This window comes from Aspergillus pseudoviridinutans, assembly GCF_018340605.1.
Source record: "Aspergillus pseudoviridinutans IFM 55266 DNA, scaffold_4, whole genome shotgun sequence".
NCBI lineage: Eukaryota > Fungi > Ascomycota > Eurotiomycetes > Eurotiales > Aspergillaceae > Aspergillus > Aspergillus pseudoviridinutans.
The window spans coordinates 1,022,372-1,047,314 of record NW_025091284.1 but is presented as its reverse complement, the minus strand read 5'-3'; the positions used below and the strand labels follow the sequence as shown (position 1 = coordinate 1,047,314).

The 24,943-nt window shown below is 49.4% G+C and overlaps 11 protein-coding genes across 11 annotated transcripts; 3 read left to right on the top strand and 8 right to left on the bottom strand.

Annotated features, from left to right (window-relative positions):
• Positions 1 to 19: 19 nt before the first annotated feature.
• On the bottom strand, positions 20 to 1,445 carry Asppvi_005811 (uncharacterized protein; the record flags this gene model as incomplete). Its single annotated transcript, XM_043301724.1, has 2 exons — positions 20 to 1,006; positions 1,152 to 1,445. The coding sequence occupies 2 exons, from the start codon at positions 1,443 to 1,445 to the stop codon at positions 20 to 22; spliced, it is 1,281 nt and encodes a 426-aa protein (XP_043157659.1).
• Positions 1,446 to 1,962: 517 nt separating this feature from the next.
• On the bottom strand, positions 1,963 to 3,015 carry Asppvi_005810 (uncharacterized protein; the record flags this gene model as incomplete). Its single annotated transcript, XM_043301723.1, has 1 exon — positions 1,963 to 3,015. The coding sequence occupies one exon, from the start codon at positions 3,013 to 3,015 to the stop codon at positions 1,963 to 1,965; it is 1,053 nt and encodes a 350-aa protein (XP_043157658.1).
• Positions 3,016 to 5,887: 2,872 nt separating this feature from the next.
• Asppvi_005809 (FAD-binding oxidoreductase) lies at positions 5,888 to 7,609 on the top strand (the record flags this gene model as incomplete). The annotated part of the gene is made up of 3 exons (XM_043301722.1): positions 5,888 to 6,085; positions 6,142 to 6,627; positions 6,662 to 7,609. The coding sequence occupies 3 exons, from the start codon at positions 5,888 to 5,890 to the stop codon at positions 7,607 to 7,609; spliced, it is 1,632 nt and encodes a 543-aa protein (XP_043157657.1).
• Positions 7,610 to 8,127: 518 nt separating this feature from the next.
• On the bottom strand, positions 8,128 to 9,758 carry Asppvi_005808 (FAD-binding oxidoreductase; the record flags this gene model as incomplete). Its single annotated transcript, XM_043301721.1, has 4 exons — positions 8,128 to 8,371; positions 8,439 to 9,186; positions 9,244 to 9,457; positions 9,519 to 9,758. The coding sequence occupies 4 exons, from the start codon at positions 9,756 to 9,758 to the stop codon at positions 8,128 to 8,130; spliced, it is 1,446 nt and encodes a 481-aa protein (XP_043157656.1).
• Positions 9,759 to 10,765: 1,007 nt separating this feature from the next.
• Positions 10,766 to 11,059, bottom strand: Asppvi_005807 (uncharacterized protein; the record flags this gene model as incomplete). Its single annotated transcript, XM_043301720.1, has 1 exon — positions 10,766 to 11,059. The coding sequence occupies one exon, from the start codon at positions 11,057 to 11,059 to the stop codon at positions 10,766 to 10,768; it is 294 nt and encodes a 97-aa protein (XP_043157655.1).
• A 984-nt stretch (positions 11,060 to 12,043) lies between these two features.
• On the top strand, positions 12,044 to 12,960 carry Asppvi_005806 (uncharacterized protein; the record flags this gene model as incomplete). The annotated part of the gene is made up of 3 exons (XM_043301719.1): positions 12,044 to 12,233; positions 12,290 to 12,399; positions 12,478 to 12,960. 3 exons carry the CDS (start codon positions 12,044 to 12,046, stop codon positions 12,958 to 12,960), a joined length of 783 nt encoding a protein of 260 aa, XP_043157654.1.
• Positions 12,961 to 13,021: 61 nt separating this feature from the next.
• On the bottom strand, positions 13,022 to 14,574 carry Asppvi_005805 (Zn(II)2Cys6 transcription factor; the record flags this gene model as incomplete). The annotated part of the gene is made up of 3 exons (XM_043301718.1): positions 13,022 to 13,687; positions 13,932 to 14,474; positions 14,524 to 14,574. The coding sequence occupies 3 exons, from the start codon at positions 14,572 to 14,574 to the stop codon at positions 13,022 to 13,024; spliced, it is 1,260 nt and encodes a 419-aa protein (XP_043157653.1).
• A 524-nt stretch (positions 14,575 to 15,098) lies between these two features.
• Asppvi_005804 (MFS transporter) lies at positions 15,099 to 17,010 on the bottom strand (the record flags this gene model as incomplete). The annotated part of the gene is made up of 6 exons (XM_043301717.1): positions 15,099 to 15,259; positions 15,328 to 15,397; positions 15,541 to 15,577; positions 15,644 to 16,169; positions 16,328 to 16,725; positions 16,778 to 17,010. The coding sequence occupies 6 exons, from the start codon at positions 17,008 to 17,010 to the stop codon at positions 15,099 to 15,101; spliced, it is 1,425 nt and encodes a 474-aa protein (XP_043157652.1).
• A 652-nt stretch (positions 17,011 to 17,662) lies between these two features.
• On the bottom strand, positions 17,663 to 18,938 carry Asppvi_005803 (Zn(II)2Cys6 transcription factor domain-containing protein; the record flags this gene model as incomplete). Its single annotated transcript, XM_043301716.1, has 2 exons — positions 17,663 to 18,654; positions 18,734 to 18,938. The coding sequence occupies 2 exons, from the start codon at positions 18,936 to 18,938 to the stop codon at positions 17,663 to 17,665; spliced, it is 1,197 nt and encodes a 398-aa protein (XP_043157651.1).
• A 1,373-nt stretch (positions 18,939 to 20,311) lies between these two features.
• On the bottom strand, positions 20,312 to 21,502 carry Asppvi_005802 (uncharacterized protein; the record flags this gene model as incomplete). Its single annotated transcript, XM_043301715.1, has 3 exons — positions 20,312 to 20,433; positions 20,497 to 20,751; positions 21,001 to 21,502. 3 exons carry the CDS (start codon positions 21,500 to 21,502, stop codon positions 20,312 to 20,314), a joined length of 879 nt encoding a protein of 292 aa, XP_043157650.1.
• A 1,469-nt stretch (positions 21,503 to 22,971) lies between these two features.
• Asppvi_005801 (H-type lectin domain-containing protein) lies at positions 22,972 to 23,958 on the top strand (the record flags this gene model as incomplete). Its single annotated transcript, XM_043301714.1, has 1 exon — positions 22,972 to 23,958. The coding sequence occupies one exon, from the start codon at positions 22,972 to 22,974 to the stop codon at positions 23,956 to 23,958; it is 987 nt and encodes a 328-aa protein (XP_043157649.1).
• Positions 23,959 to 24,943: the final 985 nt, after the last annotated feature.

The following is a 24,943-nucleotide window of genomic DNA, read 5'->3' as shown; positions in this document are numbered from 1 at the left end:
CCAATATCTGCGGATCCGATCACCAAATAGTCTTAACATCCCAACCCTTGACCCGCACGCGGACCCAAAGAAAGCACGCAAAAGACGCAACATAGCTCAGCCCAGTGAACAGGATGACCCCCCAGAAGCCCCTCCTTCCCCCCTCAGTAGCCGTGATCAAGCTGCCCGCAATCGGAATGCCCGTCAAACATCCAATACTGGCAACTGTATACGCACTCGCGTAGTACCTCCCGTAGTCTTGCGTGTCGCACAGCTGCCCCAGACACACAGGCATCAGACTGATATTCGAACCGCTCGCAAACCCAAACACAATCACAAACATGATCATCAGCGCCTTACTCGGCGGAGTTCCCGCTAATGCATCCGGCAGCCATAGACCGATCACAGCAGCCAGGCAGACGAGATTCGATACGATCATGGTATTATATCGGCCGCTTTTATCCGCTACGTAGCCGATGAAATATCGTCCGAAACAGGAGACCGCGTTCAAGATGGCGAGGAGCTGGTACGCGAACGCTGCCGCACCACTGACAGCCTCGGCGTTTGAAAGGCCCTGCCGTGTGAGATAGTAGCTGGGAACGTAGGTGACGGGGACGAAATATGCCCATTCGATGAGAAACACCCCGGCGGTGGTTACTGCCATCGCGCCGGTGCTGTCCCAGAATATGCGCGGGTCAGGCAGCATATCGCGCCATGAAGTTGCGGCGCCTTTCTTGGGCGGGAGTCGACTTCTGCAGAGGAGGACACTGATCACGCAGAGGAAGAGGAGCACGAAGCCTACGATGCGGGTTGCCCAGGCCCAGCCCACTTTTGGGAGCAGGGACTGCATCATGAGGGGGAAGAGGACGCCACCGAAGCCGCTGCCGGTGAACGCGAAGCCGGATGCTTCGCCGCGGCGTTTGTCAAACCAGTGGGAGATGGCACCCATTGCTGGGGTGAAGAGAAACGAGTTGCCGATACCGCTCAGGATCGAGAAGGCGAGGACAAATTGGTAGTACTCTTGATTCTAGCATGTTAGAAACTTCATTTGAGGAATCGATGGTGAGAAGACAACCTGTGCATAATCCCAATGTAAACGTTCCCACGAGTAGCAAGACGCTCCCTATCATGATGAGCTCCCTAGGGCCCCTGGCGTCAAATATCGGACCAACCTGTAAGCCGCAGAAGTAGGAAACGAAGACATAAATGCCGAATATCCACCCCGTAGAGTCCGTGGAGGTGTTTGTCAACAGAGTCGTCGAAACATATGCCTCCAGTACACCCACCGAGTTCACTACACCTAGGCCCGCGGTCATGCAGCACCAAGACCCCAGCGCGACTGTCCAGGCTGCGATACCTCCTTCCGGGTAGCTGATTATTTCATCCTGAGATGTATGGACCGGTTGAGTCAAAGACTTCTCAGAACACTGAGATGGCTTCTCAGATGAGATCTGCGGGCGACTCATTTCGAGAACGGTTGATACGAATATACTGGAGGATGGAATTAACAAGAGATAATTGAGAAAAATAATATAAAAACGAGCAAAACGAACAACAAGGCTAAGATAGTGCAAGGAGGGGCAACGCCAAGCGTCGCAAGATCATGAGTAAGGAAGAGCCGGGCATATTGCACCAGAGTGATTGGTGGGAAGGCTTCCATTAAAGGACTGGACTCTACCTATCGTTGTAGTCGACAGTCAAATTTACGTCAGAGCCAAAGTACCTGAGTGATTCTTGATAATCCCTGCACGGATCTAACGGATCCAACTGATGAAGGTAGTCTGCCACTGTCGATCTTTCTTGGATCTTACTCTCCATGCAACCAGATGGGGCTAAACAGTCATACAATTCCGTCAGCACAGGTGGCTGGCCTTCCCCGCACGCATGGTGAATTCCTTGATTATCGCAATAATATTCGTAAGGTACAGGTTATTATCCTTGCTATTTATATATGAAGAATCACGGTTGCCTATTGGCCATCACCTAACGTCGTTGAGACACCTGGAAAACCACAGACTTGTCCCCGGTCTCCTGCCACAATTTCACCACGAAATCGCCCGAGTATTCCCTGGCCTGCTGGAACTGCTCCCGAGTGTACTTGAGGCAACTGTTGGTTAACACGTACTTCTTGTGCCCATTGACGCGGACCGGAGCAAGCGTGGTGGCAACATTCACGCTTCCAATCTCGGTCTGCAGGGGCAACAGGTAAAAGACATGCTTTCTGGCTGCAGATGCTGCAGATCCCGAGGCCGCGGCAGCACCATCTGATCCTGACTCAAAGCATTCGCCAACCAGACCGGAGAAACGATTCATTTCCGGATGCTGATAGAATTGCTCGATGAGGCCCGGATCAGCACCGCCGCCAAAAACCTGCATTTCTGAAAGCAAAATGTCGCCCGGCCGTGTGATGTTCTTCAACATGGGTCCAATTCGAGCAGGCAGGTCATTGCCCTCCTGGAAACCAAGGTTGGTCACAACGGTGACTAGGTTCTCAGTAGAAGTAGTTTCGTCTTTAGGCTTTGGGAAACCGGCTACGGAGCATTTATAAAAATCCTCGACCCAATAGCTGAATCTTTCTTCTCCGATTACAGGCACCAAAGCTTTGCGCATGGTCTGCTCGGATTCGGGATTGATATCGATGCCCACGTACTGGCGAAGCCTGACACCCGCAGCGAGGAGTCGCTCGAGGATTGCCCGTGATTTCCAAGGCTCAGGGCCCAGCTCAACATAGCGGATTGGACGGTTATCGGCGAGCGTGGCAATTTCATCCGCAGCCTGAAGCAGAGCATCGCGGAAGGATGGCCCTAGCTTTCCAGCGCAGGTGCGCGGGTCTTCGAGCGCCAGGCGGTTAAGGGTGGCCATGGTGTTGAATATGGCAGCCAGATTCTGCTCCTGGTTGGTGTTCTGTTTGAATCCATGGGGCTGGTATTTGGAGGAGTTATCAAGCACAATCAGCTGCTCTGGCCGAATGCTGCTCTGAGAAACGAGAGCATGCGCAACCAGGTCGTTGAAGGCTGGAAGTGTTGTGACAGTCATCTTCGTAGCTCAATTGTTCAAAATGGTAGATAATGATACTGATTAATGAGTCAGTCATTCGAGAGCCTGCAGTCTGGACTGACACCATCCCCATATTTATAGTTCGTGGTCAGGGACATTACTCAATCTCACTTTCTTAAGGATGACACGTCCGTCCTTCTCGATCCTGAGCTGTTTGTATCTTCGACATCATTCTTTCGTCAGCCGTGGTTGTGTTCGCTGCAGGCAGCAAAAGTAGCTGCGAGAAAAGCACCAATCTAGCTGTATCAGGACATCCCGAGCCTGGTATTCCAGTGATCGATCCCACAAGGGACGACCGGGACGGCTCCATCTAAGACACAAGTATTAGTTGAGTCCTCGTATTGCTCACCCAGGTTATATGAGATCGTCTTTTGAGCATATTCCGGAGACCAATAATGCTTTCGCTGATTGCAGCGAGTGAAGTCTCCATCTTGGCGTCTGGAGGCACATTGCTAGGATTTGAATCCTCCAAGGCTCACTCGAGACACCTATTGGGAGATTGTGAACACATAGGCGCATGATGCGGAGTTAATATACAAGTGTGCAGCGAGCTCGCTTAAACAGATTGCAATGACGGTAGACGTGAAAGTGGGTAGCCCTGGCAGTCTCCAGCCTATGAAAGGTGGGTGAAAGATATGTACGTGAACATTGCGACACATGCTGATGCATTATGCGAGCCAGTTATTTCCAGCCTCGAGACTTCGGCTACACGTATGCATAAGTTGATCTTCATGCAGTCATGTTTTGCAGCAATAACCTGTTTGCAGATACAAGGATATATAAGCCACAGCGGATGTCCTTTGCATATTCGACATCATGAACCAGGGATAGCATCTGCAAGCTGCAGGCCGAGAAGTTTAGTGAGCCCCAAGGAGGTTTATAACTGGTTGATATTACCCGCCTGAATCCAGCAGAATGCATATCGTCATGTCGCCGAGATTCTTTCTATGTTTACGGAGTAGCGCTGCGGGATCCAGCTTGAAGCAGGGGTGCAACGCCATCAGCACGGGAGAACGGCCCGCCAATAGATGGCCCGCTGATCCTGTCGATCAGCCGGGATAATGGGCGGTTTATTTTGAAGATCGCCTCCAGTGCCGGGGGGCTTATAATCGGTCCTCGTATTCAATTTGGAGCAATTAGATATGCCGCAAGTCACCATCGCTCCTGTCACCCGTAATGGAGAGCCGCAACTCGACGAAATGATGAGCTCGTCAAGATACCTACATAGAGCGTTTTGGGCTCTTACAAACCGGCATTTGGGGAACAAGTGACCGGGGCGCCAAGTCAAGATAATCATCTCGGATTGTTCGTGTAGAGCATTGGTCGAGTCTCCGACGCACTTAATACTAATGTTCAGCCACATCTTCTAGTGTGTGCAGCGGACAGCTAAAGGATAATTTCAATATACAAATCTGCATGACAGCTTTAGCGCAAGCGGCTTTGTAACCATCATGGCCCTCAATGGGAGGTAGTGCCAGGTGTGCCTTAGTCCTGATAATGTCCACTGCGGCCCTGTGATTGAGAGTCACTTGCAATCTATACGGAGCCTCGTCGAACAGGATGTGCTCCAAGGTAAGCCCTGCGTCAGACATGCACATTTATCACAGTGCTCACTAGGCTGTAGAAGTGGACATTTGTGAAGTGCTATCCCCAATTCATAAGTCCTGCTCAAACTGCCCCTTGGAGAACACACGCGTGAATCGAGATCCAAACTGCACTTCAGCTGGAGAGACCAGTTAGCTAATCGTCAAGGGTGCCCATAGCTATGGTATGCCTCATGGTACTACTGCCGTTCACCATTTTTGGACTCGCTATCGGCCGCACGTTCCTGTCTATCAATGGTCCTCTTACCCGGAAGTGTATCGGAAAAACGATGCTTGCAGATGAATATACTATAGCAGTGCATTTGAAATGACCCTAAAAATCATTGAGACTCTCCTTTCTCTGTCAAACGGTGCTGCATTATTACACCTTGAGGTGAATGGATAACGGTCTTGTTCGGCTACCCTCATTGACAATCGAGCATCTTATCGAGCCAATTGTTCAAGACTCCTGTAATCGTTTTTACAGTGACGATTGCACCCAGGGCTATTCGATAAATGAGCCATACATATTCCCACTATCGAGGGGCTCATATGGCACGGAAGATGTTAGAGAACCATAATGAGGATCAGGTACTTCCTAGAGAAGACCAGAAGTCTATTGACTGGGTTTCTGATCAAATATCATGATTCCACAATTTCTCTCAAAATTTCTCGAAAACCAGTCCCTCTGATGCAACAGGAGTGATTCAGATGACAGATTTTAGCAATGCTAATCATCCACCCTTAGACCACAGCCTAATCTATTTCGGATGAACGCCGGACCTCAGAAGAAATAACGGATCGTTAAAGAGTACTGAGGGTTGATATGTTGGTTTCCCAATAACCATGAGTATGCTCATATATTTCTTAAACGGGTATTGGTGATCAAGCAACTGTCACCTAGTCGGATGTATGTTCGAGATAGGTTGTGCCAGTCCCCATGAACGGATAAATGCTTCATTCCTGAAACCGCCAGTACATGCCAGGCAGCAGATGCTCTTTCCGTTCGGCAATAATGGGAATACTTAATGCAACATGTCAGAGTGAGGTGGCATTCTGGTAAGCACTAGCCTCACATTATCAATGCTCATAGGACAAATGTTCCCGTTGTATGTATGGCGTGCATTAGTGGGCATTAGTGGCAGAACCTCCGCGTGGCAAGCTCACATTCGACAAGGGAATTGGACCATTTGTGTCCTCGTCAGGGGCGAGGATTTTTCTTTTTGTTCTCAATCCCTTTCCTCGTTTTTCCGGTTTTGTGGTGCAGCATGTTTCGATTTCCTGTTCTCTTGAGCGCGATCTGCGCCATTGCTCTCGCACAAACAGATAAGACTCCACCCAGTGTCTTTGAACCAGACAATTTCGATGTCAACGCCGCGCTTTATAATCTTGGGGTGGATGTTTCTGCGGTTGCTGCCCTGAGTTCGCTGCAGTCGCGGTCAACCGAATCCGCCTGTGGTGCAGCCGTCAGTACCTCGATTCATGAATCCAGGAAATGCATATGAAGCCTGACCTTTTACAGTGCGGCGCCCTGGGCTTTCTCTACGGACCAAGTAGAGCGTTCGCGCAGAATACTACTGCGTACGCCAATGCCACAGGATCCTACTGGTCGGTCCAGCAGGAAGAGGTCCGTCCTTACTGCATCTTCAAGCCAGCGGTAAACACCGATGTTTCAATTCTCGTACTTCTGTCAAGGTACACTGGCTGTCCCTTTGCCATCAAAAGCGGTGGACATGCTGCCTTTGCGGGTGCATCGAGTATCCAGGGTGGTATTACAGTCTTGCTGAAAGATATGAACGCCATCACTCTGAATGACGATAGGTCTATTGTGTCGGTTGGTCCCGGCAATGTCTGGGTGCAAGTATACGCGGCATTAGAGCCTTATGGTCTCGCTGCCGTCGGCGGCCGGGTTTCCACAATTGGCGTTGGAGGACTTACGACCGGAGGTGGGATTTCATACTACTCAAATCTGTACGGCTGGGCTTGCGATAATGTCGAGAGCTTCGAGGTATGAGCCATGCATTGTACGTTTTGTTTGGAAGCTCACTGAGACGAAGGTCGTTACTGCGAGCGGTGCCATCGTCACAGCTAGTGCAGACTCCTATCCTGACCTCTACTGGGCTCTCCGAGGGGGCGGGAATAACTTCGGCATCGTCACCAAGTTCAACCTCTATACGATCCCCAGTCCCGAAATGCGAGGTGGGACCCGAGTCTTTGCCGAGGATCAATTCAGCAAAGTTATCAGCGCCTTCGTTAGCGTCGTCAACGGCGCCTCCAATGACGGTAACGCGCAGCACTGGGTCGCCTTCGTACATACTCAGGGGCAGAACATCGCTGCCGCTGAGGTTACATATGTCAAGAACGTCAGTGAGCCGGCCATCTTCGCTCCCTACCGCGATATTCCCGCAATTCAGGATACCACGGCTTCCAGGACCTTAGTGGAGTACTGTGACACCGTTCAGGAGTCCAATCCCGACGGACTGCGGGAAATGTACTGGATGTTAACTCTCCGCTTGGACGAGGGCTTTATCAACTGGGTTACTGAGTACTTTTACTCTGTTCTTCCGCAGGTTTGGAGCATTCCGGGTATCAACCCTAGCCTCGTCAACCAGGCTATTACTATCCCCATGCTCAAGAACATGACGCGCAACGGGGGTAATGCGCTGGGTTTAGATGCCTCGGAGGGTCCACTTCACCTACTGCTAATGTCGACCTGGTGGGACAATGCGGATGACGACGAAACGATAGTTGCGTGGGCAAAGAATTTCTGGGATACAGTCAGCGCCAAAGCGAAGAACGATGGCGTGCTTCATGAGTATGTTTACATGAACTACGCAAGTAAGTATCAGGATGTCATTGCGGGTTATGGGGCTGCCAATAAGGCCAAACTGAAGAGAATTGCTGCCAAGTATGATCCCAAGGGGGTTTATCAGACGCTGCAGCCGGGGTATTTCAAGCTGGATGGCGCACCTGCCTCTGCTTCACTTTAATGTGTGAAAGCCTGCTGAGCACAGTGCCGATTAGCAGAATGGTCTGGAGACTTGGTCGTTTCAAGCCGTATATAGTAGTCATTGGGAGGGGAAAAAGTCCAGTATTCACGTATTTCCTGGGCGACGAACATATTCCTGGCATTTATTGGATATTACTTCCAATGTCATCTTTCACAGCGTCATGTTTAAGAGATATAGGGTTTTACACTGACAATGACTACAATACACAGCCTCAGTGCTTTGCATGTCACTCTGTTCCTAGTGCGTGGATGAGAATATGTTTAAAAAAAGCACATGCACCAAGCTATCCTAAGTTATTTCCAATAGATTACATAGGTTTAGATCCAATGCAATGTGGATCACTGTTAACAGTCAGCCATCAGAGGAGAACCTGCTGGTAATTTATGCGAGTCGAGCCAGGCCATAATTGGCCTTCGGAAAATTATGGCATCTAAAGACTAACCGTAACAACTACATTACGGCTGAGAGGGGCTTAACCAGCAAGCTGCCATCGTTGATCAAAACACCGGGGTTCCAAGGCCAAACAACCGCTTTGGGTCCCATTTATGCTTGAGCTTCCTAAGCTTGGGCAGGTTGGCTGCCGACCACCAGCCTTCAGGGCCTTCGTCGCCATACGCATAGTTGACGTAGATGTGAGGTTCTGAGAACCCGCTAGTCGCGTGCAACTTTCCGCGGAGTGATAAAAACAGCTGAATGGATGGTACCTCCAGAGCGGGATCGGTGTAGATGTTTTCATGGCGCCTGTTGCGTCATTCCAGTGTTAGCTGTAGTTACTGGGAGAGGGGTGCAAAAGCAGCATTACACCCACCAAAATGTCTTTGTATCTCTCCATGGATATACCGTGGTGTCTGATGGCGTCTTCAGCGTGTTGTTGCTAGCGTAGTGCTGGAAAATGGTCTGGCCATGGTACTCAGGGTAGGCCTCGTAAAATGCGGTCATTTCGTCCAGCACGTCCTGCATCGTCTGGGGGTCGGTGCGGCCGAGCCCAATGGTACCACTGCTGATGTAGACTCCGCTCTGGGGGGGTCCATCAGAACCAGCGTAAAGCTCAACCAGTGTCACGTTCTTGACGGTCCTGGCAATGGGTCCCAGTTTCTCCGCAACATCCAAGTGCGGTACAAACGTGTCCCAGGAGCCAAAGTGTGTCAAGTCAACGGTGACCTCAGAGGCGTTGGTCGTGCGATTGTACGAAATGGCCAATTGGAAGGCTAGTTCGGCTGGCAAGATATTATCAAGTGCTTGCATTAGATTAAACACGGCCAGGGCGTGCGATGCCGGATATACAAAGCTACCAATCACGGCGTTGCCATTGTTTGGCTGATCAGTCATCCTGAACGTTGCTTCCGTGATGATGCCAAAGTTGGCTCCTGCGCCGCGGATCGCCCAGAATAGCTCCGGGTTGCACTTGTCCGAGGCCGTCACCACGTCGCCAGTTGCCGTCACCAAGCGGACAGACTCGAGCGCGTCGATCCCGAGGCCAAACAGGCCCGTCTCGAAACCAATTCCGCCACCAATTGTTGCCCCGATCATGCCTACAGAGGCGCTATTGGCGTGTGCTAGTAGAAGACGTCAACCTAAGAAAAGACCTGGCCCAAAGGAGGGAAGGTTCTTACGGACAGTCTTGCCGGCCTTGTACAATGGCTCAGTAATGTCGCCGACCTTGGTGCCAGCTCCGACAATCAGGCGATTCGTGGCAACATCAATCTTGACACTGTTGAAATTGGCAAGATTCACGTCAATGCTTTTTACAGTACCGTAGATAACGCCGGTGCCATGGCCGCCATTGGTTGCCATGAAAGATATGTTGTGGGAGGCAGCAATTCGAACCTTGTTGGTACAGCTCATATCAGTGCATCTTCCCTAGAGAACCAATTTTCACTCGACTTACAATCTCTCGAAGGTCATGCTCAGTTTGGGGCTTGATGGCACCGGTCCAGGTGGGTGGTTTCCATTCAGACCAACGGGGTGAGACCACGGTAGGGAAGTTGGCGTCGGTGGATTCGGCAATCTCGGTGCCCCTGGACATATATGGCCCAAACAAGGTTTCAATATCAACGCCAGCCGCCAGGATGCCTATGACATGGACTACGGCGACCAAAGCTAACGACCGACACAGTTGGCGAAGCATGACAAGTATTGGCTGGATGAGAAGACGCGGCAGGTGATGGATATATCATATGCTGGGAGAAAACAAAGACAATTCCACGCAGCAAATGATGGCGTTCTAATAGTCTGTCCCATCACTTTCGACTCTGATGGCTGTCGGAGTTTTTAGAAGTCCGGAAACCTCCCACCAAGGTCTCTGCGCTGTTCTGCAGCTTACCAGCAAAAGTCCGATGCCTGTTCTTGCTAGATACAGCTCGTGTTAGTCCGATTAGATAGCGGAGTCCTTTATGGGCATGGGATACAATCATTCCACTCCTCTTAGTACCTAGTTTCACATACATGTTTAGATGTCCTGCTATCTAATCCCTAGATTATAAGCAGAAACCATCTAGGCCTGTGTCCTCGTGTTGATTTCAGCTATCGTATCCAAGACCCAGAATGGGATTGCCAAGCGTTGCGGAAAACAGTCACCTGATCTCGACGATGGACTGTATGCTTCAGAAGCTCGATCTGAGCAGCAAGGAGCCTGAAATACAGTGCGACGACCATTTACTCAAGTTCCTATCCAAGCTTTTAACCAGATATCGTCAGTGGGCTGGAGCACGGTGGCATGACGAGAAGACCAGGCAGTGCCGGAGTGCCATCCCTGACACCACAGTCACAATCACCATATCCCGGATCTAGATCAGATGGTCTGGATGCAGTCGATGAATCCGGGGTCAGTGGTTTGAAAATGTCCTGGGTATGCCCACTACATTCTACTAGTTTGAAAGCCGTCCATACAGGGTACATGGAAAAGCCACATCTGCGGGCCTAATATATTCGTTTGGCGTAAAACAATAACTAGTGATGATGGCATTGCAGGGATCTGCCGCCATAGATTTCACTTCTTCTCTAATAGTTTGCGAGCTTTGCGTCAAGGGATCAAAACCAGCTACATGATGTCGATTGTCACTATTGTCTCTCCTCCCTCCAGATGTGCGTTCACTCGTATGTTGATATGCGAGTAGACTTGGGCAGATGTCGTCTTCATTTTCTGGAGGTCTTCTTGCGCTTGGCCTGTTCCTCAAGATACCGTTCTACCTCTTTTGCCTCTTCCACATCTGTGTCTTCCTTTTCGACTTCATATGCCTTCAAATGCTCCGGGATCTCTTCGTACATTGCATCGCGGTCGTAAAGTTCGTCCAGTTGCCGGGTAATCTCCTCTGGAACATCGTAGTTGATGCGGAAATAATGGCCATCCAGGCACAGGAGATCCGGCGCGACAGATGGCATGGTCCAGGCTTCATCCGCAGCTTGGAATGAGTTGTCTTTAGTGTTCATTGCGAGGGTTATTCTAGTGGTCAGAAAAATAACAAGTGTTTTCTTGATGATTATTGATTGATTTTGTTTGTGTGGAGGGGAACAAAGGGAAGGAAGCGTTGATGGAAGAAAGGATAGAGCGGAGTTTTCAGCCACAGTCAGCAATCCATGTGACCATCAGCTACCTAATAACCAACCTAACTAATTACGAACCGAAATGTTTGATTGGTACAGTATAATATACCGTTGATCACCATTCCTATCCCGCGGTATCCTGGAACAACTTGGCCCAAATGATCCCGTCCGATGGGATGGTTACGTTTCAAAATATCCTCTTGATCATTGACCAACTTTTCAAAACTCAATCTAGCCGTTTAATCTTTCGACATGATCCTTTATTACCTTGGCACAGAGAACCAGAGCTTAAGCTGGAAGTGGACAAGGTTACATCGGATGTTAGTAGAGACCATCTGCTATTTGGTACGCTGTGAGTCACTGATGTGGCTTTCTCTACGGGACAATTCTTAACCCAAATCGGCAGTATATCCAGTATGCACATACACATTAGATCAACACCATCAAAGGGGGCTACAATTCTACGAAGGGACGGTCAAAGCGATAGTGTCTCTTGCTTGATCTGCCACCGTCCCAGCTTCGCCAAGGTGCCTTAGGCATATCAGCACTGAACATGGAATTGGTCAGTGTTTCTTGACCAATCATTATGCCCGTGTGCGCCAAGAATGGCTTAAATCAAAGCCACTAAGCCGAAAATGGTCAATTATCGCGATATCCATTTGTTTGATGGTTTCGCAGATAGGCAGATACGAGTAGCAAGGCTTAGAAACTTAGAGCCCAGGTATATATAGCAGATCGACCATATCCTGTCACTCTCAGCACCATCTCCTGCCACCAAATTCTGAGCTAGATGCAACTAAAAAGCTCGTTTTGTCTGCTAATAGATTAACCATCCTCGACCCAAAGCCAATTACTATGAAGACCAATACAATGCCGCCTCATTCTGTGGACCACGCCGGCGTCGCAATTGCTGAAGTGACCATCTTCTCCCTCATTCAGCTGGTACAATTTGTCACAAGGTTTATGCAAGAATGGAAGTACTGGCACCACAGAAGGGAGAGAAAAGTCGGCAGATGCGTGCTGTACTCCTGGTTTGGCATGCTGGGTTTTTTAGCGCAGCGTATGATATCTGACCAGCCCGCTATGCTTTTGAACAGGGTTGACACTGTCTACCAGTCAGAATTGCGGGTTCCGCGATGGTGCTTGCTGTTTCCAATCCGAGCGAGTCAGTCTGGACGGTAGAGATCATTCTGCAAAGTATCGGACTATCACCTCTGCTGTTTGAGGTGAGCCTTCTCCTGTTGTGAAGGTACGTCATGAGTTTACTCAAGGCTTTGCGAGTGCTAACGTCTAGAAGTGGGCAGGCTGGACAACGCGGTCCCGGAAACACAAGGTACCCGAAACATTTGCGTTTCCTGCTTCACGCCTTTCGCTTCCCAGTCATCATTTCTCTTGTCTGTGCCGTGGTGGGTGAGACAATGGATATTTCCGCCTGTAGGGATATCGGCTCGGGCGTCTTCGTCATTACCTTTGCATTTGTCATTGGTCTCGTGCTTTGGGTTGCCATCGCTTACCGCACGGTCCTGCCCAGAAACAGCCGCCGCGGCGTGATGCTGGTCCTTGCCACTCTGCCGTTCCTGGCTGTCAGAATCGCCTACTTTCTGCTGGGTGAGTATGGGTCGGAGGAATTCAATGCTGTCACTGGCAAGGAGGGTATCAAAGTTGGTATGGGCCTGTTGATGGAGATAATCGTCACAGCGCTTCTGTTGTTATCACGAGGCACGATGGAGCCATTGCAATCGAAGATTCTTCGTGTTGAGGAATTTGAGAGAGGCGACAGGCCTTGAGAAAGGTGGTCTTCTTCACAAAAAAATTGAACATGATGACGACCGAGAAGGGAAAGAGGGTTCAATCAAGAGCCGCCGTGAAATGCTTAGGTTGCACAGCTGCATAATACTGCGACATTTGCACCAAACGGTTCTCTATCCATGCTTTTGTTTTGGGGTCTGCGACCTCGTATGCCACACGCAGCGGAAATCCCATTCTGTAACCCCCTAGTAGATCGGCACCGTTGTATTCCACTGACTTGCAGATCTGATCTCGGAAAAAAAGGACCATGGCTTCATGTTCGCCAGGATAACCAAGGGTCCGTAAGGTCTCGTGTATGATAACCATGTATGCGTGATAGGAATTGAACATTGACGCAATACTCATATCGGAATAGTGCAGAACGATAGGATATACAGCGTCTTCGGTCGATGATAGCCTTTCGTATGGAGGTGGTGCCATTCGGGAAAAGCGACTATACCATTCTAATAGTCTGGTCTGCATCTCAAGAGTTCGGGTCAATGTTTCCGACAGCTTCTTCCAGGTTGCAGGACTCGTCATATCTGATTCTTTGATATCATAGAGCGCGTGAACAAGGCTTGGTGCCAGTGTGAATAGAGCTACGAATTCCTCTAGCGAATCTTCCAGCTCTTCGGAGTAGAATGAGTTGAGGCGCTGCCGCATTATGGCATGCCAGCGCTCTGAGGCTAGGAAGCATCTTTCCCCGGAGAAGAGAGAGTGCATTATCTGCACTCGTGTCAGTCTCATATCATATTCCGACCATGAAGACACCCACAATCAATCCTCTTGCAGCTTTTAGTAATGTATTATTGAATGGCTCTTTGTAAGAGTTCGGCCCACGAATCTCCGCCAGCTGGCTCACTGCCTTTGCATGTTTCATCCATGTACCTGGATTTTGAGTATTTGCAAACAGCTAACTTAATCAGATGACATTGCTTCTTCCTGTGATGGACAATAATCGGATGCCTACCTCGTACAAGCACAGAAGTAGCACTGCGCAGAAGATCTCAGAAGACAGACGCTCAGAAGGGACGTTCAGAGACTTTCGAAGTCTGCTCAAAGCCTCAGTGTACGCAAATCTCGAATACCGCGCCATCTGGGCATTCTGCAGCACCTTCGAAATATGATGTGCTGTAAAGCATCGAACAGTTGCATCCAGGGTTTTGTTCCGTCCGTAGAGAGATGTGAGACTGCTGAACCATCTGGAAACAATGTGGATTGAAGTCGACGAGCGAGGCTGAGAGAGGTCATTGACTACTGATGAAAGTCCTTGGAGGACATTAATCGTTGGAGAAGACAGCGTAGACACCGGCGAACTCTGTGTCACCGATCCCCTGTCTGCCTCATAGTTTTCTCTGTTAGGCGCGCTCGCTTCGGAACCAGAGCTATCAGTTGGAGGTACGCGTCGAGCACGATAAGGCTTTCCAGTTTTGAACTTGAAGTTCCTGACATAGCCGGGGCATGGCTTTCCATATTTCTCACACCGCGCACAGTCTGGAAGCCGCCCGTCACACTATGTATATGTCAACGGTGCTCTGGCCGCCAATTCTTGGAAGACCAACCTTCACGCGACGCTGGACACAGAGTAAACACCCGGAGCTCCGCGTACCCATTTTGGGATGAATCAAGCGTTTTAGACCTTCTGACTATTGACTGATAAACCCTGGAGAGGATAAGGGATGTGGGATGTGGTTGATACGAGACGGCTGAGTATAGATACGGCGCGCTACAGTGACCAGAACAGCATTTTCTAGGCCAATAGGAAGGCGTCTGCACTGCATCGCAAGGGACCTGAGGTTTACAACCGTTCCTCGCTTGGTTTAGATCCACATATCATTTTAAATATGAGCATGTATTGCCAGCGATGCTGATGTACGTTCTCACGACCTCGAGGTTATTGGCCAGTGGCCGCTTACATGCGAGACCCTGGTCCATGACATCATGAAATATATTGTTATAGCTGTGAAGCTGTTGTATTAGAACTACTCTAGAAGCCAACTAATTTATAGGACTCCGCACACACAGGCTGCCCGCCCAAATCGGTGCGCAGCAATGTGCTAATCAACGAAAGCTAAAAGTGGATGAAATTAGTGGCGGAATATAGCCACCATGCATATACTTGCTCAGCCAGAAGCAACTATTTCTTAGCGAAGCGGCTTTTGCCTCTCATAAGTTTGCCATAGCGGAAAAAGAGGAACGGAAACGGTATCATGGCAACAGTGAGAAACGCCAACAATGATGACGCCCATTGGTATCCTAATCCTTCAAACATCTGCTCACCGAAAAGCGGGAATAGGGCTACGGTTTCAGATTAGCTTTATGCTGAAAACCAAAGTCATGGCATTTTACTGCCTTCATATACGTACCAGCAAAAATGCATCGGATGAAGCCATTTGCGGCCATGGCGCTGGCTGCGTACGTTGGATAAGCGTCAACCTGATGCAAGTTCTGTCAGGTGTGCCTTTCAAAAGACAAATTAAAAAAAAAAAAAAAAAAAAAAAAAAAAAAAAAAAAAAAACAAAAAAAAAAAAAAAAAAAAAAAAAAAGGAAAAAAAATTGTAGTAGTCCAGATAACTTACAAGAAAACTGAAAATAGAGGTAAACAGCAGCAATGCCCTAGTTTGGTGTCACCACGTCAGCTTTTGAACCTTTTCCTCTTGCACTTCGATAGCTTGCACATACCCAAATCCAAAGATGGTAGAGCCTATGATAGGAGCAATCCAGTGCACCCACGGGAATGTTGTCCATCCAAACATGAACATGCCAACAGGCACAATCAGAGAGCCTACCATAGCAGCAGGAAGCCGGAACTCGGGCTCGCTAGCACCTTGGATACCCGTCTCTCGTTCTTTCTTGTGCACAAGACGGTTTCGCGCATTGTTCCAAACCGGATTCATGAAAACAGCTAGGATCATGCCAAGACCAATTCCTAGGAAGGATAGACCGACTTGCCACAAGTTGAAACCATGATTGTTGACAAAGACCAGCGGGAAAGCGTCGAAAAATAAGTAAAGAATACCATGTAAGAGTGCTGCAAAAATGCAGAGGCAGGAACACACGGGTTCAAGGATGAGAAGCTGGAATGGTCGGAGTAAGGAGTTGCCAATTGCGTGGGCAACAGACCGGTGCGCTCTTTCCATAGGAGCAAACCATTCGTTGTTTGTCTCTTTTCGAAGCTTTCTCGCCTTGTTTCGTAATAGAACCGGATCTAGCTCATGTTAGTTTGGAACAGGACTTGAAGAATTACGGCCATAAACTCACGAAATGTCTCAGGAACAAGGAAGATGATTGCCAGCCACAAAACAAAAGACCAAATGATTAAAACGTAGTACGTCCATCGCCAATCGAGATAAGAACAGATCAAACCGCCAATCAGGGGACCCAGACTGGGTCCGATAAATGGCGACACGGAGAAGACAGAAATAGGGTGTTGTAGTTGCGCCCTGTCGAAGAGATCGTGAATGGTGCCTCCAGCCACGGCGAGGAAAGCGCTGCCAGCGAAGCCGTCGAGGAAACGGAAAACGAGAATCACCCCAATGTTCTTGGCGACGGCCTGTGGTATAATGAAAATAACATAGATCGTCCAGGAAATGACGTAAATGGGTCGCCGACCGTAAAACTCGCTGAGGGGCCCAAGAGCCATAGGACCGAAACTGATACCGAGAACGAAAAGGGAAAGACCAAGAATAGACACTATTCTTGAGTTGCCCAGCTCTGCTTCCATCTGTTGGTATGTCGCGGTGTAGATGGAACTAGCGCATGTCCTGAATATGTTGCGTTAGCTTGGGCCAGTTGCTCTGATCGTGCGTCACTTACATGCACAGACTGACAAAACAAATAACAAGAACGATACGCCATTTTTTCAAGGTGCTGTAGCTACGAGGGCATAGAGGATCCGCATCACCACCCTCCCAGCCGACCTCGTAACTGTCTTTTTCCGTGCTCGGTGGGCTCTGGGCTGTTTGGTCTGCTGGTGCGATAACCGGAGTCGCGATCTTGCTGTTGTCGTCCAGCGACTGCATTTCGCTGTCTTTGCTTTGCGCTTCCATGATTTCGCGAGATCAGTTTGCTCGATCGATTTTGTAGTATGGAAGTAGCCACCACGGCGCTGGGAAGATGCCACGACGAGAACCGTGCAGCGCCGGATGAATCTTTTAATTTATTTTTGGCCTAAACAAGGCCCCAATAGTGTGGTCCTTCTTTTTGCATTACTTAGCAGAAGAAATTGAGCGAAATGAGCCGACGCACCCCTAGTTTCATGCATTCGGAGGGTTGACAAAGGGCTGGAATCGGGCTGGCTGGCGGACTAGACCTGGAGCGGATTTCTCGATAATCGGCATCTGGAACCCTCTCCTAACTGGCGTGGCCAGTTGAATTATTCCCGTGAGTATCTGCGGTTGCAATTAAGGATCCAGGTCCGAACAGCCCCAGTCCGCAGTATTCCCCGATTCAGAGTCTAGACCAACTTAGGCTCCACCAAACCCTCCGTCAGCATGCCTAGTGGCCAGCCGGTTTGAAACGGATCGCCCATGCTCAAAAGCAATCATGCGTGCTCTCAGTAAGACAGAAAGAGGAGCAAGGCCGAGGTCCATCTTGCATCAAAGGATGGCTCGCAAAGTGAAAAAAATGCTTACCGAAACAAGTATACCTCATATTGTGGACAATTTGAAAATATCGCGTTCGGAGAATCATACTGCACACTCACCTTGTTTTCTTGGCGGCGCTCTCATTTATGTACTGGAAAATGCCATCTTCTCGTCGCCGCAACTCCCGCTGGGCCATTTTTGTTAGAATCTCAATGCTGTCGCCGCGGTCCGTCTCCCCAGCACGGCTCCCGGTACGGTTCGATGCCGGACTCTCGTCGATGGTGTCCAGGTCTATGGAGCAGCGTGCGGCTGCCGTGTGCTTTACGAACTGCCGGAGCGACTCGCGGAGATTCCGAGCCGTCTGGGAGACGAGCTGCAGGTGGATTTCGGCGGCCGACCTTCTCGATACCTGCAGCCGGATGCCTCCAATGTTGATTTGAGGGGCTTCTTCGGGCGACGCAGTCCGCTGCTGTCGCTGCTGCAGCATCGCGGTGGGAGAGCCTGTGTCTCGCAGCTCGTGTCGCAGCTTCTCCATGGCAAATTCATAGGCCTCGAGAAGATAGCTGTAGCAGCCCAGTATGAGCAGAGACGTCATGCCTTGGCACTTGACAACCGGAATCGGCGGGTAGCACAGCCCATTCTCCTTGAGGCGCTGAAGTATCTCGGTCATCTCGGCGCTAAGCCTGTAGATAACCTCCATGTCGTCGGTCATGCTGAAGGACACGGCGAGCGACTCGGAGAAGGCGATGAGCTCGGTGTGTGTGACTACGAGCCGGCTGTGCAGGCTCTCGTTCTTGAGCGAAGCGGCGGCAGAAGGCGCCTCGCTGCTGGAATGGGCGTCATGGTGTGTGCCGCTGCTGGAGCGGTGGGCGCTGCCGCCCCCCAAGGGCGAGAACAAGTCGGCGGCAGCATTCGAGCTTGCGGTTGATGCCGTAAGCGTACCACTGTGTATCGCCTCATCGATGGGCAAATGAGGCTGCCCGTAGTCGTCTAGCAAGGACTGGTGGTCCCACAAGTAGGCGGCAGTGTTCTCGTCGGAGTGGAGGTTGCTGAAGAGGTCCAGGCTGCAAGCGGAAGACGGAGGCAGGGTGATGAATGGTTCGTCAACTGTGTCATGTCTGTCAGCTTTCCATGCCAAGTACATGTGATGCAAGGGCAAGGAAGAAGAGCAAGGTTCGCGACATACTGCCCATGGCTGGGGTTGGGCGTTGGCTGGACGAGCTTGACTGGCCTGTCCCGCGACCGAGCGGACGGCCGGCGTGGCCGCGCGGACTGTAGTTGCAGACTGCGCCTGACCGTAAGCACTTCTGGCACTGGTTGGACGACGCATCCTTGGTGCACCGCGTTTTGGCGGCGTAGCAACGATCGCAGGTGGATCGAATAAGGCTCATGCTAGCGTTTTTGGTGGTATCGCTTCAACGCTGGTAGAAAAGCTAGTCGACCATGAAAAGCGGGCGTCTTCCGGTTGCGAATTTGCCAACCCTCTGGTTGCAACGCAAGGCTGTGGAGGTAGTAGGTACAAGGAGAATACGAAATGGAACAAACTGCCTTGCCTGGTCTGACTCGAGAAACCGATTAGTATTGGCGCTTGGTCAAGGAGAAAGAAGGGAACAAGAGACAATGAATGTCAAAGTAGGAGCAGCGAGCAAAACATTCATTCTCTAGGCTGGCGACGAGAATCGAACAGCGGCCTACAGGGGCCAAAACGGTAGCCTGATTTGTAGCGTATGGAGTGACTAGTGCTACATTAGTGCAGAATTTTACAAAACTACTTTTAGTTGATTTTTGTTTTTTGATTTTTAGGCTAAAAAATCGCCTAAAAGTAGTTTTTGTAAAAATTTACATTAATATAGCACCGTACGTGACTCGTGATGCTGCATCTCAACTGGGGCCAGGAGCCGCAGTGGAGAGAGCTCGAGGGCCAAAGAGAACCTCGTTCTTCAGATCGTAATGGATCTGCCCCCGTAGTTCCCAGCGTAATAGTAGAACACAGCCGTCAATCTCCGAGCCTGAGCTATATCGCAACTTTAGTTTTAAGCCGAGCAGCCATACGAAATCTCAATATATGCTGTATTCACAGGCAGCTACTGGGTAGCGGACTGGGTACTGGGGGACTGGAACTGGGTACTTGGTTTCACCCGCTCTAATAGTGCCAAGTCGCTAGCTGGTTACGCTCCGGGCTAACGACATTGGGGTCCAAACTCGCAAGCCACAATTGTGATCTTTCCGCACATCTACATCTCTGTCCGTGGCGTCGTCTCACTTTTTCTTCGGCTCGCCTTTAGCCGAAGGAGTGGTACTAACTCTATCAGTAATAGCAAACATTGCTACTCGGTGCCAACTTTTACTAAGGCACTGTGTATGCCGACCTAATAGCGCTTAGACTGCGGTAGAGTCATGGCTAGCGGCTGTGGTTAGCAAGGTGTTCATCGCAAGAAAGCCATGGTTAGTTTGTGGGCCTGCAAATACTGCAACCATGTGATCTCTTGGCGACTACAAAAACCAAAATATCCAAATTACTCACTAAGTATATAAGGAATTATATTAATTAAAAATAGAGTCATTATTTAATGTTGTCTTCAGCATCCTTTGGCAGTTTTTTAAAATAAATCTCATCAATATTCGGTAAATCTACAAGGTAACACAAAGCTTGCTAAGAAAATGTCTTGTGTTCCGCTTGTGAAAAATATATATTTTCAAACAACACCCTACGCTCACTAGCAACCGGTCGTCCGCTAACGTTGGCCACCGCGATCGCTCTTCATCATAGTTCTCGATCAAGCGGGTTAAGCTTGTTGAAAAGATTGGCGGGATCATACTTTGCCTTGATGTGCAATAAGCGATTTGCATTTACGCCAAACATATCTGCAGCTGCCACTTCCATTTCTAATGTAGATGTCAGTATCACTTGCTGCATTAACGATTCTTTCACCGATTATACCGACGAACCTTGAGTGTAACCATTGTAGTTCGACACATAGTGTGCGAGTTTGTGGCCTTGGTTAGTTAATTCATTTTCACACAGCTTCTGGATTGATTGTCCCCAAGCGAGAAAGTCCTCATCCTTGGCGGCGTCAGTCCACTGTAACATGAGCGTCGCATGCAGGAGATTAACGCGCGCAGGAAAAGCCGTCTCTGTAATGGGAGTACGGCAAATCTGGGTCGGATCAAGATAGTCGATCTCCAAGTCAGTTTTAGCCAGATCTGGCTCCTTGTTAAGTTTATCACTGATTTTTTTCCATGAGCTCTGCGACAAACGCAAGGCGGGGTGGTAACGTCATCTGAAGCCCTAGTTCCCTTTCCGACCCCCAGGGGGCGCCAATGAATCCCAAATAGTGATTGTTTCGCTATAGGGTCTCATTTCAATTGCGTCTTTGATGCATTCCACCTTAAGCAACCGAGCAAAGTGTCGCCGCCCTTCTTCTTCGGAGCCATCGAAGAATATTATCGTACAGACAGTCGGGGTTTTTTCGTCGTCTGGGGATAAAGACAGGATACACTGCGCTGCAGCTCTCCCCTGGGGGTGAACAAGCGCCTCATTCAGGGCTTCAACGACCTTCAATACCTCGCTAGATGCGTGGATTCTCAACCCAGACCAGACCAAATTCGGTTGTGGGTACGCCCGGAACTTGAATTCTGCCACCACTGCAACATTTGGTCCAGCACCACGAATAGCCCAGAATAAATCCGAGTGTTCCTCTGTGGACACCTGCAACTCGATCCCTTCTCCGGTTACCACTTTCGCCGCAAGGAGCGTGTCGAGAGTCACCCCATGTTGCGGCGTCAAGAATCCGAAACCGCCGCGCAAAGTGAGACCCCCAACCCCAACCTGGCTTGTTGTGCCTCCGTTGACGACTAGCTGGTACTTAGCAGTTTCTCGAGCCACATCAGCCCATGTTGCACCACCTTGAACGGTGACTGTCTGGGTGCTAGTATCGACGCTCACTCGGGTCATCCTGCCGAGGTTCATCAGGATGGCTCCATCAGTCGACGAAGCGGTGCTGCTGGAGTGACCTCCACCCTGAACCGCTAGATCTAACTGGTGATCCTTGCATAGAACACAGTCCTCGCTATTCCCTGAACATCTGTTGGGAGAACTACTACACCCTGCACGGACTGTGCCAATAAGGAAAGAATGGCTTGTAAGGGTGGAGGGGAAGTACCGGTCGTCGAAAGCCTATAGCAGACCATCGCTTTACGCTATCAGCAAAACCTTGGTCGCCCGGAAATACAACGGTTGCATGCTCGTTGAGCTGTGCTCTAAGCTGCTGGAAAGCCATCCTTCGGGAGGCGGCGAATACTAGTCGGTGCAAAAAGGGCCTACTCGAGGTTCCCTCTAGACGAAAAGCTGCGTATGTAGGTTCCTGGTTCCGAATGATACGCCAGGGACCCTTTATAATTTACAAAAAGCCTTGACAAACGATTTTAACAACCTCCCAAGAATCGACAGCTTTTCGAATAGTCATCATTGCTGTTGTCGCCGCGAGGTCGGCCATTGAAGTCTAGACTACTCGTATGGACCAATCTCACTATTATCTACCCTAAACAAGATGCTAGAGGCTGTGATAGCACAGAGACTATCATATTATGCCGTAACAGAACCCGTTTGGCAAATATAGGAAGGCAATTGATGCAACCCTTCTAGGAAAGCACACTAGAGCCCTGTATGATCTGTTGAACAGGAGACAAACATCTGCCCTCGCACAGCTCCGGGCTGATCAGATTCAACTAAACCAGTACTTACTCAGGATTGGGCAGACAACAGATAAAACCTGTAAATGCGCAGAAGGACCAGAGACAATTCAAGACTTTCTTTTCGAGTGTAATCAGTGGAAATCGCATCGGAGGGACCTGAGAAAACGATGGTCAATCGATACGGGGATCTGCCATGGGAATAAATAAAATAAGTTTTGTAGAATGGGATGCCATACTTTGAGATGATACCATACTTTGGGATGATAGGTCCTGCGCGTCACAAAATACCAGTCAGTGCTGGTGTTCCATGATTTTCCACAAGCCCACGAATAGTTTGCCATCGAACTGTTTGCTTTAGAAATCCTACCCACGTCACATAATATATCGGATACTTCTGCGCTCTTTTTTTAACTGGTGACCTCGTTCTTAAATTAGGATTGGGCATCGTGCCACGTTGATGTCTCTACTCTGCAACAATACGAATTGGGTACTACTTGGGTAGAAATCTTGTACAGGGGAAAAAGAGGGCTCTACGCGGGCAATTTAAAACCTGACATTGTGTCTTGAGCGGATCATGCGATAGTCGAGCAGCTCCTCATCTACAAGACGACCAGAACAGGCTCTAATAAACCGCTAGAGTATTATAGCCGGTGAGTATTGAAAGCCATTTTCCACCATATCTGAGCTAATATACCTTGATTATTACAGTGCCAGAGGTCTTCAGCAGCCATGTCGGTTTCATACCAAGCCAGGCAGCAGATCCCTTCGGAGCATTGTGCATTGATACGTCAAGGCAAATACCTGTTGGAGATCGACAACCACCCCAATTTAACGCCTATTAACAAAGAAGGCCGCTTGAATGTTGGTAATTTCAGCGGGAATGCATTCATCCTGGCTCAGATCGGGGAGGAGGGCCGAAAGATCGGGGTCCTTAACGACTGCCTCAGGTTTGAACGGGAGGGCGAGGCGATTTCTGGGCATCGGCTCATAGTAAACGCTCCAGTCTCGGTACGCGACCACAACAATGCAGTTAGTAATCGCCCCGGCGTCTTTCATGATAACGACGACGATGACGACGATGACGACGATGATACTGATAACGACGATGCCAATAGCAACAAGCCCAACGGCAGTAACCTCAACCCCAAACTTAACAGCCAACCCCCGCCGTCCAATAGCAATTTGGTAGGCCGAGTTGAAGAATTGGAAAGGCAACTCCGGCGACTCTCAATCCCAGTCCCTGATAATAGCTTGGCGCATCGAGTCCAAGAACTGGAGGGTCAACTCAAGCGACTCTCAATCCCAGTCCCTGATAATGGTTTGCCGCAACGGGTCCAAGGATTGGAGGATCAGCTTAGGCGCTTTTCGCCCCTTGTCCCGGATAACAATTTGATGGGTAGGGTCAGCACTTTGGAGAGTCAAATTAGGTCTGCAGCGCGATCGGATAGCCTCTCAGTTGTGGATGCTGGGTCATACACAACCCCGTATTTACCTGGTCAGAGAAGGGAGTATCGGATCAACTTTGCGAAGAGATTCCAACGGCCTCCATCTGTGGTAACGAGTATCTCTATGGCAGATGTAGATAGAGGTGCCAACCTTCGATTGAGGGTCCGGGCGCAGAATGTGGATTCGAACGGGTTTACGCTTTTTGTTGAAGCTTGGGCTGATACTAGGCTCTACCAATGTACTGTGTCCTGGGTCGCTCTTAGTGGATGATTTCGATTCAGAGTCCTCGTTGCCTGGAGGGATAGGCACAATTTGATGGATTTTGCTCTCTTGATCAGGATGAATGATTTTAGTAAACTATTTCCTACCCAGTGAAGGTAATCTCGGGCAATAACCATCCCATTGTAAATCAACAATTGACTACTCTAAAACATTAGAGCTTCTAACTCAATTACATACCAACTAGTCTATGTAACTAGACTATGTACACTATATAACATTTCAACTTCTACCAGAAATTAGCATAGTAAAGAAGTTAGTTATCCTGGAGATAGACATTGGTGTTTCAGGAATTGGTCTGGTGTTTAGTCTTTTCAAGTCGTCTAAAGTAAATAGGGCAGTATGTTGGGCCACGGACTACAAAGCGCCTAATTCAACCCCATTTCCCACCTTAAATCCCAGCAACGATACTCGGTATAGGACATACTAATTCCGGAAGAGTCTGGTCTAGCGCACTATCATTCGCTACTTACAAGTTTGGCTTCGCATCAATTTAAAAGCTGTCTTCTTGGTTGCCTTGCGGGATAATAAAGAGGTGGTTTAGCGAGCTGAAGAGGCCCCAATCACCTAACTGATGAGCGAGTGGACGACATCATCCAACCGAAAGACCCTGTGTCAATATGTTCTCCTTGGCTTTTTGGAAGTGCCCCCTGACAATATGGCCGATCACATGCAGTCCATCATTTCGTCGAACAGTTGTCGCGGGTTATGCATGGTCACAACTTGGTTACACGAATCCCCTAAGAACTTCATGATACGGGTCAATATCGGCGCGCTTGGAAGTGAAACCATTGGACATAGCAGCCAGATACAACTTAATTTGGCTGTCCCCACTTTTCCACAACAGGAAGGCTTGGGGGTGATGTGGAGTGCCCTCAAGCAGCTGAGCAAATAAAGCATCTTGGCGGAATTTATTTGGCATCTGTGCAAAATTCCAGCGCTTGATTGGCAGGAAACATGCAAGCCATATTCTTGA